Source organism: Cavia porcellus, unplaced genomic scaffold (assembly GCF_034190915.1).
Source record: "Cavia porcellus strain 051 isolate PalLab524CR breed Dunkin Hartley unplaced genomic scaffold, mCavPor4.1 scaffold_10, whole genome shotgun sequence".
In the NCBI taxonomy this organism is placed as follows: domain Eukaryota; kingdom Metazoa; phylum Chordata; class Mammalia; order Rodentia; family Caviidae; genus Cavia; species Cavia porcellus.
Window position 1 is genome coordinate 33,000,350 of NW_026947493.1, and position 11,339 is coordinate 33,011,688.

Sequence of the window (11,339 nt, forward strand, 5' to 3'; positions counted from 1 at the left end):
AAGTAACTTTTAACTGGCAGGATTTTGATGATATTTTTATAGCAAAACAGGAAGGATGAAACACAGTTATCAAAGGATGCTGTGTGCAAAATGTCTCTGCTTGCTTATTTATTTATTTATTTATTGGTACCAGGATTGAACTCATGACCTTGCGTTCATGCTTGCCAGGCAGGCGCTTATGCCTGCTGAGCTAAATCTCTGGCCTTTATTTATTTTTGAGACAGGGTCTCACTGTATAATTTAGACTGGCCTTGAACTCACAGCAATCCTCTTGCCTCAGCCTCTCATGTGCTAGGATCATAGGCATGCGCCACCACACCCAAGATGTCTCTGCATGTTTTAAAAAACTGGTCTCTGTTATGTATAACAGAGAAATTCACTGGTATTTTAACAACTATTACAGTACTTTTTAAAAACATTAACTGTCAAGGAACTACAGAAGAAAGAACAAACTAAGTACAATTGTAGGACAGAAATAATGAAAGCGAATCAACAACAGAAAATAATAAAATTAAGGTTATTTTTTGGAAACAGTTAACAAAATTAATAGTCTTAGCTAGAATAATGAAAATAGAAAGTTCAAATAATAAAAATCAGAAATAGAAGAGGAGGCATTATAATCAAAACCATGGGGAGAAAATGGATCATGACAGAGTATCATGAAAAACTGGATGACAATAATAAAAGGATAGAATAAAAGAAATGGATAATTTCCCAGAAATACACAATCTATCAAGACTGCAAAAGAAGATGTAAAAAGCTTGAAGAGACATACAATGAATGTAGAGACTAAATAGTAATTGAAAATTTCTCAGTAAGAAAAACCGCATGGTGGCACATGCCTATAATCCCAGCACTTGGGAGGCTGAGGCAGGAGGATTGTTTTGAGTTTGGGGCCAGCCTGGACTACACAGTGAGATCAAGGTCAGCCCAAACTATAGAGTAAGACTGTCTCAAAAAACATACATACATAAACAGAAAAACCTTAGACTTGGTATTTTCATGGGTGAATTTTATCAAACACTTAAAGCAGAACTATTATCAATCCTTCAAACTTTCCAAAAAATAAAGAGGGGTCACTTCCTAACTCATTCTATAGAACATTGCCCTAACACCGAAGGCACTATCAGAAAGCTATAGATCAGTATCCTGTATAAACACTGATACAAAAAGTCCCCAAATATATTACCAAATTGAAATAATTAGCATTAAAAGGATTACACATCGTGACCAAGTATTCTTGGGATGTTTCAACATACATCATTTGAGCCTTGCATAGCTAAGGCAGGAGGATTGTAAGTTTAAGCCCAGCTTGGGCAGCACAATGAAATCCTGTCTCAAAATTAAAGAACAAAAAGAAAAGAAAGAGGAAGTTGGGGAAGTAGCCCAATGTGAAAGCCATGGACTAAATACCAAGGCCCTTGACTCAAAACCCAGTACCACAAAAAATGAAAAGAAACAAAACAAAATAACCATTAGACTGATTAATGTGATACATAAACTAACAGAATGTAGGAAAATAACCATAATCACATGATCATCTCAACTAATGCAAAAAAGCATCTGACAAAACTAAGCACACTTTCATGATAATACATTCAGTAAATTAAGAGTAAAGAAAATATCTCAACATAATAAAAGTCATATACAAAAAGCCCATAGGAAATATAGTCTTAATGAAAAACTTAAAGCTTTCCCTTCAAAACTGGAAACAAGACAATCATGCCTACAAGACAATCATGCCTATTCAACAGAATACTGGACATTCTAGACAGAGGAAATAGGCAAGAAAAAGAAATTAAACACCCAATGGGAAAGGAAGACATAAAACTATCTGAAGATGATTTTTTCTGTAGAAAATCTTAAAGATTTTATACACACACACTTGAAATATCCCTTAAAAATACTTCAAATAAATGAATTTAGCAAAACTACAGACAAAAATCAACATATACACAAATAGTTGCATTTTTATGTTAACGATAACAACCTAAAAAGATACAGAAACCAATTCTTTTACAATAAAAGAGAAAAAATTTGTAGAAAAAAATAACCAAAGTAACAGAATTGTATAATGAGAACTTAGCAATACTGCTGAAAGAAATTAAAAGACAACAGAAGGAATGATATCAAATATGTTCATGGACTGGAAGAGTTACCATTTTTAAAATCCAACACAAAACTTTTTATAGATTCAATACAACCTCTATCAAAATTCCAATAGGATTTTTGCAAAAACAGAAAAATGTATCCTAAAATTCATGCCAAATTTCAAAAGGCATCAAAACAGACGTAGGCTAGGCATGGTAATACAGTCCTGTATCTCAGTGCTTGAGAGGCTAGGGATTGAGTGCAAGTTTGAAGTCAGCTTGTAGGCTACACAATAAATCGAAGACCCTGTTTCACAAGGAAACAAAACAAAAAACAGGGTAGTCTTCAAAAAGAACGATGTTGCAAGACTCATACTTCCTGGTTTCAAAACTTACTGTAGCCAAGCATCACTTAATAACTGGAATGAACTCTGAGAAAACATCATGAGTTAATTTTGTCATAAGAACATCATAAAATCAACTTATACAAAGATGCCTACAATATCACTAAGCAATATGATGTTAGGGAACATCACTGCATCTACAATCTGTCAGTTACTGAAACATGGGGTATAGCACTGTATAAAGCTACAGTAAAAATGTGTGATACACATAAATTAATGGAATAGATAGATTTCAAAAATAAACTCTTGGGTACATGGTCACATGACTTTTTTCTTTTGAGACAGGGTCTCACTAAGTTGCTAAATTGCCTAAGTGTGGCTGGAACTTGTGATCCCCTTGTCTCAGCCTCTCAGGCATTACAGTCATGTACCATCACACCCACCTTCAAATGATTTAAGGGTATCCAGATCTTTCAATGAAGAAAGGAGGTCTTTTCAACACATGATCTGGGAAAGTTGAATATCTACATGTAAAGAAGAAAGCTAGACACTTTCTTTATACCAAATGGGAAAGTTAACTGAAGCCGGGTGTGGCAGAGCACGCCTATAATCTCAGCATGCTGGAAAGCTGAGGCAGGAGGAAGGCAAATTCAAGCTCAGCCTGAACAATTTAGGAAGGCCCAGCTCAAAATAATAAAAAGGGCTGGGGATGTTGCTCTGTGTGAAAGACCTGGGATACATCCTCAATAGGGGGGAGGGGCAGTTAATTCAAATGGGCTTGACAGGAAGCCTGAAATTCAAGCACTTGAAAGGTTGAGGCAGAAGGATCTATGAGTTTGAAGCTATCCTGGGCTACAAAAATAAGTTCAAGCCCAGACTGTAGCACATAGTGAGAACTTGTCTCAAAAACAAAAACCAAAAATCGCAAACCAAACCAAAAAAAGGGGCAGGAGAAAAAAGGGCTAAAAACGGACCGAAATTCTACATTTAAGCACTAAAACTGTAAAATACAGAGTTGAAATTTCATGGCACTAGATTTGGCTCTCATTTTTTTTTTTTTTTTCCTTTTTTGTCTTCATGAAAGTGAAAACCTTTGGGCATCAAAAAAACATAAAACAGAGTGAACAGGCAACATGCAGAAAGTAGGAAAATATTTCCAAGTCATATATCTGACAAGAGATCAAATCCAGACTACACAGAGAACTCCTAAACTAAAAAAAGAAACAAACCCTCAAAACTTCAAAAATAGGCAAAGAACTTGGACATTTCCCAAAAATGATGTACAAATGAGTGTGAAAAAAGTACTCAAAATCATCAGTAGTTACTGAAATGCTAATCAAAACACAATGGTATACTATCGTCCATCCTTTAAGAGGGCTACTATAGAAAATAAGGAAGAAAGGAAAGAGGGAGGAAAGGAGGACAAAAGGATAGTAGGTATAGACTGGGTTTCTTTCTTCTTTTGGATCTTTTAGGGACAGGGTCTCATTATACATTCAGGCTGGCCTTGAGCTCACTTTGTAGCCCAGGCTGTCTCAAACTTGCAATGATCCTCCTGCCTCATCCTCCCAAGTACTGGGATTATATGCATGAGCCACCATCCTCAGCTTTTGTTCTTTTTTGAGACAGCATCTCTCTATGTAGTTATAGTTCAGGTTGGCTCTAAACTCACTATGTAGCCCAGGCTGCACTCAAACTCATGATGATCCTCCTGCCTGTGTCTCCCAAATGCTAAGTAGGAATGCCAGGCAGCAAGGATAGATTCTAAAAATACACTGCTAGAACATTCATTATAGGCAAGAATGTTAAGAAATTAAAACTTTTATTGCACTGTTGGTGGGAATGTAAAATAGTATTGCTATTATTTACCACAACATGTTACATGCTTAAAAACTAGAAGAATTAAAAATTATTCAGCAATCCCATTTCTAGGTATTTATTCAAAGAGATAATAATAGGATCTTAGAGATATATCTGCACACCTATATTCACTTCAGCATTATTTACAAAAGCTACAAGGTGGAAGCCACACTAGGTTACTGATAGACTAATGGATAAACAAAATGTGATATACACATACAATGGAAAGAAATCCTATTGTACACTACAATACGGATGAATAATCTTGAGGGCAGTATGCTAAGTGAAATGACTAAGTCTCCTGGTTTATCTGCGCATGCCACTTAAAGTCTTTTGTGTGCATAGGTAGAACTTTTGAGAGGTGCTGGAACATAGGGGTATGAATTAGTAAGTGAAGAATTTATAGCTAAACATAATTTGGGAGGTGAAGCTTGGTTGGAGGAAGTGGGTCCCTAGGGTCATGGCCTGGAAGGATCTATCTCCTTCCTAACTCTTTTGATCTCTCTCGCTTTCTGCCTGCCATGCAGAAGCTATTTGTCCCCTGCCATGCCACCCTGCCTGGGACCCAACTATGGACTCAGATCTGTACAAAATAAGCCAAAATAAATCTTTCTTCCTTCAAGCTGTGGGTATCAGGTATTGCAGCTCACTGATAAGCAAGTACTAAGACAGTTATAAAAGACAAATACTGTATACCTCTATTTATATGCAGTATCAAAAGCAGTCAAATTCATAGACCAAAAACAGAATGGTACTTGCCAGGGGCCAGAAAGATGGAAAAATGGGAACTTGTTTAATGTTTAATAGGAACATTCTGCAGGCTGTTGCACAACATGTTACTACACCTAACACTTATTGAACTGTATATTCAAAAATGGTTAAAACTATAAATCTTATGTTTATCATTTTTTAAGTATTAAATTTTCTTTAAAAAAGCTTTACTGTATCTTCACAACTAAGAATAAAGTTGGATCTCAGTATCCTAAAGCCATTTCTTCCAAACTCTTTAAACAGAAATCCTGGACAAGATTCTCCCGCTGTATTGATGTATTTCTAACTCACCTTCGCTTTGGTGCCCTAATGAAGAGTTCACAAAGAAGTCTGCCCTGTTCATCCTTATAGTCTCGGATAGTATTGTAGAGTTCATGGCACACAGCAATCTGTACATAGAAAGAAAAATCACCAGAAAAGTAAACAGAAAGCCAATGTGAACATAAGGATTAAAGACTACTCTAAAAAGAAAATGAAACTTTTTGACCCACAAAAGGCAAATAGAAAAGAGAAAATCCTCCAATTGCCAGATGAGAATTCAAGTTTGAAGAATGCTGCAACTCTCCTTCAAAATAATCTAATGAAGTCTTAGGTATCTTTCATCAGATTTATACTACTGGTGATTTTTTTTTTTCCTGTTCACAATTCTTTTGCTTAAAATCATCCAATAAAGAGGTTTTCATTACAGCAAAAATAAAATCTAAACTTCCACTACTGCCTAAAAGGCCTTATATACTCTGGCTGGGTGAAACTCACTAGTCTCCTCCTTCCTGACAATTTTTCTGTAATTACAATATACCAACCCATCCCTGATCCATGGATGATTGTTTTTATACAGAATCTTCCAGAAGATTCAGGCCAAAATGGCCTAAATCATCCAAACTTTTCTTATTATCACTAGCTTCCCTCACCTTGAACTCTAAGCTTCATATGAAAAATGGGCTTGCCTCACATGTACCTATATCCCAATCACCAGCATAGTGCTTATCACATGACAGGCATACAATTAATTGTTAAATGAACATGTGTCATAAAATACTGATATTCTTTATTGCATTATTAAATTATACTATTACTATAGGACTTTCAGCTAAATATATACTTTTCATTAAAAAAAGAAGAAAAAGAAGTAAAGACACCCTGTATCTCAAATACTTCACCATAAAAGGAGGGAAAGGCAGGGAAATCATGAGAAAAGCAGTCAGAAACTGTGCCACTCACAGGATCTACTGTTGGAAGATTGGACAGTCTCCTCCTTTTCCTGCTTGGGCCTGGTGTGGGTACAGAATGGTGTCCATCATCAAAGTCCCCACTGACACTGCTAGAAGGAGAAGTAGCTCTTCTTCTCTTGGAACCCATGGAATCCAATTTCTTCTATAAAAAATAATTAGCCACACTGTTATATTTAAATTCCAACTCTGCCACCAAGCCTCCAATTGGTTACCTGACACCAAACTAGGTCACTAACTGTTGCAAAAAAGTAAAACTGGCAGTAAGTTTTTTTACTTTCAACTTTGACAACTCAACTACTTTGGGCCCCAAAGTTACCCTGGACTGACATTTCCTAAACCATGTGTGGTGAGTGAGTGGTACAACAGTGCCCTGGAGGTACTGATTCCTAAGCCCCTGAGGTCTCCAGGCAGCCCTCTGAGACACAGGCTCTAAAATAGCAGCTGTTAATGTCAGCAGCTTCATCTGCTTTTCTGTGAGCTTTATTATTACGATCATTTTCCAAGTGGGCCATGATGTAGAAAACACCAGGAAGCAAGCCTAAGGCAAATTAAGTGTGTACGTGGGGTAGAGGTACTGTAGAAAGTTACCTTTCTAGCACTTTGGATTCACCTTGAAAATGAAGTTTCCACACTCATTAAAGCAGGATTCACAAGCTATGCCCCTAAAAATACTTAATCATGATTTCTCTTATGTAGGCAAAAATAGCAAAATGGTGCTTTGAAACTTCTATTAATTCATACTATCTCCTTTTCACACATATGATATACTCTATACCAACAAATTTTGAAATTATAACTTTAAGTGACTACATCAGGGACAGCGAACCTTTTAGAGTGTTCAATGATTCAAACAGCCTGTTGGCTAGAGGATCAGTGAGAATACCTCATAGGTAGGCTTTTAGGTTCTGTTTGGGTGTTCAGAAACACAAAAAAACTGTCATTGTTTTGTTTTGCAGCAGTTTTAGATTGGATGCTAAGAAAATAATCTTAGCACAATTTTACAAATACATATATGTGACTATAACATAAAAAATAGAGAAGCACTGAAAGAATCTGCTATGGTTACAGAGAAATGGTATATACTCAAAAAGTCTACAACTAAGGCTTATCCAATATAATAATAGTATCAACATAATACCAAATGGTACATTGCAATCTCAAAAGTCTTTTTCTAAAACTAGAAGAAAAAAGCAGATTCCAGTTTCAGTCACAACATTCATTTTCAGGCAACTAAAAATTAGTAGGAACAGTACAACAGTAGTTGCCAGTAGTGCCAGAAGAAAAGTTGGGGATTGTGAGGAAACAGAAAACAGAAGCAAATTACACAAAAAATTGTGGTAAGCAACTAAGAAATAAAAGGAATCTCATACATCTTCCCCCAAAATAAAGTCCACATGGAGTTTAAGACAATCTACCATGATGATGTTCTTCAGACTTTGACTTACTTGTAAGTATGTTAGTTTAAAGTTGGCTAAAAAACTTCTAAAAGCTTGAAATAAGGACACCCAATTTTTGTCAGTATTCACTTAACAAACTGGCCAAAATTCAAGTAAAAGGACGTAAGGACCAATCCTTTGTAAACAAGCTATGACAAGCTCACAGGTGAATTTGATGAACACAGGAAGGACCTTTTATGGAGAGGATAATAAAAATTTAAAAAAGATGGGAAGGAAAAGGTAAGGAACGACAGAAAAGGGAAAGGGTGTAGATAATCAGTAATTTACCAGCTTTACCAGAGCACAACCAGCGCCTCGAAAAGCCAGTCTCCTCATTATGTCTGAAGGCCAACTGAAGCCAGTAAGAAGGCAGGACTTTAGAAGTGCTGATTCAATGTTAGTATATTCAAAACTGAAAGAGAAGGCAGAGAAAAGGGAAATCGAAAAGAGTCAGAAGGAGCAAAAATGAGTATGGATAGAAAAAATTCAAATAAAACTGCTAAGAAAGACAAAACTATAGAAAACAGGAATATCAATTCTCTTGTACCTATAAACTGCTGCAGAGGCTCAGGCACTAACACTTCCTGATTGTTCCTTCACTTTATTTATTTTTGTGACACAGTCTCACTATGTAGTTCAAGCTAGCCTCAAACTTGTGGAAAACATGCTACCTCAGCTTCCTGAGTGCAGGAATTACAAGCATGTGCCATCAAACAAGGTCATTCCTCCATTTTAAAACCGAATACTTTCATATGCTTAAAGTTGTCACACTAAGGTTCCCCTTTACTCACATGGAATGACTGTCAATTCCAGGAATGGAGCATGCCTGCTCAAATGCCTCCTAGTCAATAAGAGCAGAGGTCAATCACAGAGCTGAAAAGGAGAGTGAACACATGTGTGAGGCTCACATGTGACACCACGAGTTAGCAAAGCTGGAACAAACCAAGAATGGCTCATGTGAGCCACATCTGGAAAACCCTTTCCCTCTCAAAATTCAGAAAAAGACACTTCTTCCTTATTTGCATTGGGAAGACATCACATATAAATTTAGTAAGGTTTCTTTAAAAAGTCTTCAACTATTTTGGCAGTTAAAAATTATTTTTATAAATAATCCAATAAATATCAAATAACAAAACATGTAAGTATGTTGTTTAGATGACATAACACCCAAAACTTCTGGAAGCATTTAATTTACCTTGGTAAAACAAGAAAAAGATGCAATATAATCACCAAAAATTTTGAACCCAAAAAATACATTTTAACATGTAATCTGGAAGTCTTGCCACAAAGGCAATGTGCTGAGCTGAAAAGCAACAGGACATACATTCAGATTAGGAGCTCCAGACCTTCCATCTTTCCCTGATCCTGCTTGAGTTATACCCTCTAGGATCTGTTTCATTTTTATACTGAGAACAAGAAAGTGTACACGTATCATTTTGGATTGCTGTTACAGTGAAAGGAGACAGAAATCACTTTGAAACTTCAAAACAGGACTCTAGGACCATGTTTCCTGCGACAAGAACAGCCTTCACTTTTTGTAGCCTTGCCTTATAGAACAGTGTTGAATACACAATTTACCTTTTTAATAAACATTCTAAAAGTGCGCTTCAATGAGACCTTTAAAAAAAATGTCAATGTATGTAGTTTAAAAAGGCATCCCTTCAAGTAATCCGTTTTTCACGAAGAGGAAAAGAAATAGCCTAGCTCTGTGGCATGTACCTGTCATCCCAGCACTCTGAGAGGCTGAGACAGGTGGAGTGCAAATCTGAGCCTGGCCTGGGCATCTTTAGACTTTGTCTCAAAAAAATAAAACAAAGGGGCTGGGGATTTAGCTCAGCGGCATAAGCGCCTTTGCAAGCACGTAGTCAAGAGTTCGATCCCCAGTGATATACCTCAACGTGAAGATTCTGGGTTCAATCACCATGTTGGGGGTAGGAGTGGGGAGGAGAAAGGAAAGAAATAGATTTTGTAGTTCAACTCCAGCTGTAAGCCACAAGTCCAAAAGCCTGATAACCAACAATTGACAAGAAGCAATACAGAATACATAATGTGTAACTAGAATACTGACTCATACCCATTCTATTTTGATGATATATAAACTTTTAGTATTATTCTGTGTTTCCAAGAATATTCATACTGTAACACATGGATAAAAGTCTTGGAAAACAAGATTCAAAGGTAAAATAAATAAATAGAAAAATATTTATACAATAATCCTATTTCTCAGAGAAAAATCATCCTTTATCATGTAGGTTGTTTTTCATATTTATGCCTTAGTTACCTACTTTCTTAAGTAAATGTGAACAAATCATATATACTATTTGGTAGCCTATGTTTTAACTAAGAGAAAATTCTTCCAAGTTAACGTTCTTCCTCATGCTTAATGGTCTGATAGCACTTAATCATATACACAAATATACCACAATTTACATTGGATGTTTCAGTAAAGAATTATTAATAAAGGTATTTTGTATACTCTTAAATCCCAAGAAAGTTACCAAGGCCCTTCCATTGACCCACACACATATTTGCTACAGTTTTAACCTCAAGTATGTCTTCAAAACATACTTTCCAATCTTCCATTTTGGATCTTAAGATTCAAATTATGATCAAATGGTTAGCAACTACCAAAGCAAAAACTACATTTCTCTTTAATATTTGTATTAAGTCCAAAATACTTCCAAGCCGTATTTGGAGAAAAGCGTACTCCTAAATGGGGGTGAGAGGGAAGCCACTATCATTTTTGAGGAGTCTGGTTAAAATGCTTTACTTCAACATACGCTACTACATTACTGCAAGAATTTCTAAAATCACTCTACTGTCATTTATTCTTCAAGACTTCGTCTACACTTTTAACACTTTCTTCCCCTTTAAATCGAATTACTTTGGTATAGTAACAAAGCTGCTTTCCTTTCAGAAGAAAACTTTCTAAGGATAAAAAATATTTTATAACCAGAGAACAGTTTTCAAAACCCCGAAGCTTTGTTGTATTGTAGATGAAAAGCTGAAATAGCTAGTCTTTACTCTGAATATAAGTCCCATTGAAAGACGTTCGGCTTGAACAAATCCTCCGAAAAAGAGTTCTTAAGTTTTTCTGTCGAACCGTCAAGAAACAAGAACCTAAAAAGAAGGCCCCATGTTGAGGAAGAAAAGGAGGGCTTTCCTGACCTGTCACTGGTACGGGGACTAAGGGAAACGTTGACAGCTTTGAAGCTGTCCCGCGACCAGCGGGAAAGAGGGGCGCGGGAGCTTCCGGGCCCTGGCGCGCCTTTGTCCCGGCCAGCAGGTGCGACGAGGCTGCTGGGCCCGCGCGAGGCCCGCCGCGCCCCGCCCCACGCCGCGCCCGGCCCGACCCGAGCGTCCTTACGGCCGGGGCGGAGCCTCCTCCCGCGCCGAGGCCCACACAAAGGCCTGGCAGCTGGCCGTGAGAGAAGGGCCCCGCCTGGCCCGGGACCGGCCTTACCCAGCCGCTCCGCCGCCTGCAGCCTCGGCCGCGGTCGCCGACCGCTGTGCCCCGCCCCGTAGCCGCCACGGCTGCTACTATTGCTCCTCCGGCCACGGCCACTGCCGTCGCTCCAACACCGCCGCCCTCACCGCCCTCACCCC

The 11,339-nt window shown here is 37.6% G+C and overlaps 1 protein-coding gene across 37 annotated transcripts in view; it reads right to left on the reverse strand.

The window, feature by feature from the left end:
* The window catches only part of Pbrm1 (polybromo 1), a 132,674-nt gene extending 121,340 nt beyond the window's left edge, over window positions 1–11,334 (reverse strand). For 13 of the 37 annotated variants that reach the window (XM_063257232.1, XM_063257229.1, XM_063257228.1 and 10 more), the window contains exons 1-5: window positions 11,197–11,334; window positions 8,525–8,606; window positions 8,022–8,145; window positions 6,287–6,439; window positions 5,357–5,454 (exon numbers count right to left, since the gene is read on the reverse strand). In XM_063257232.1, coding sequence (XP_063113302.1) covers window positions 5,357–5,454; window positions 6,287–6,439; window positions 8,022–8,069 — 299 coding nt within the window. In that variant the 5' untranslated portion in view covers window positions 8,070–8,145; window positions 8,525–8,606; window positions 11,197–11,334. Of the gene's footprint in view, window positions 1–5,356; window positions 5,455–6,286; window positions 6,440–8,021; window positions 8,146–8,524; window positions 8,607–10,901; window positions 11,132–11,196 lie in introns of those variants that run through there. The other 24 variants (XM_063257231.1, XM_063257233.1, XM_063257230.1 and 21 more) reach the window with 16 other exon arrangements.
* Window positions 11,335–11,339: the final 5 nt, after the last annotated feature.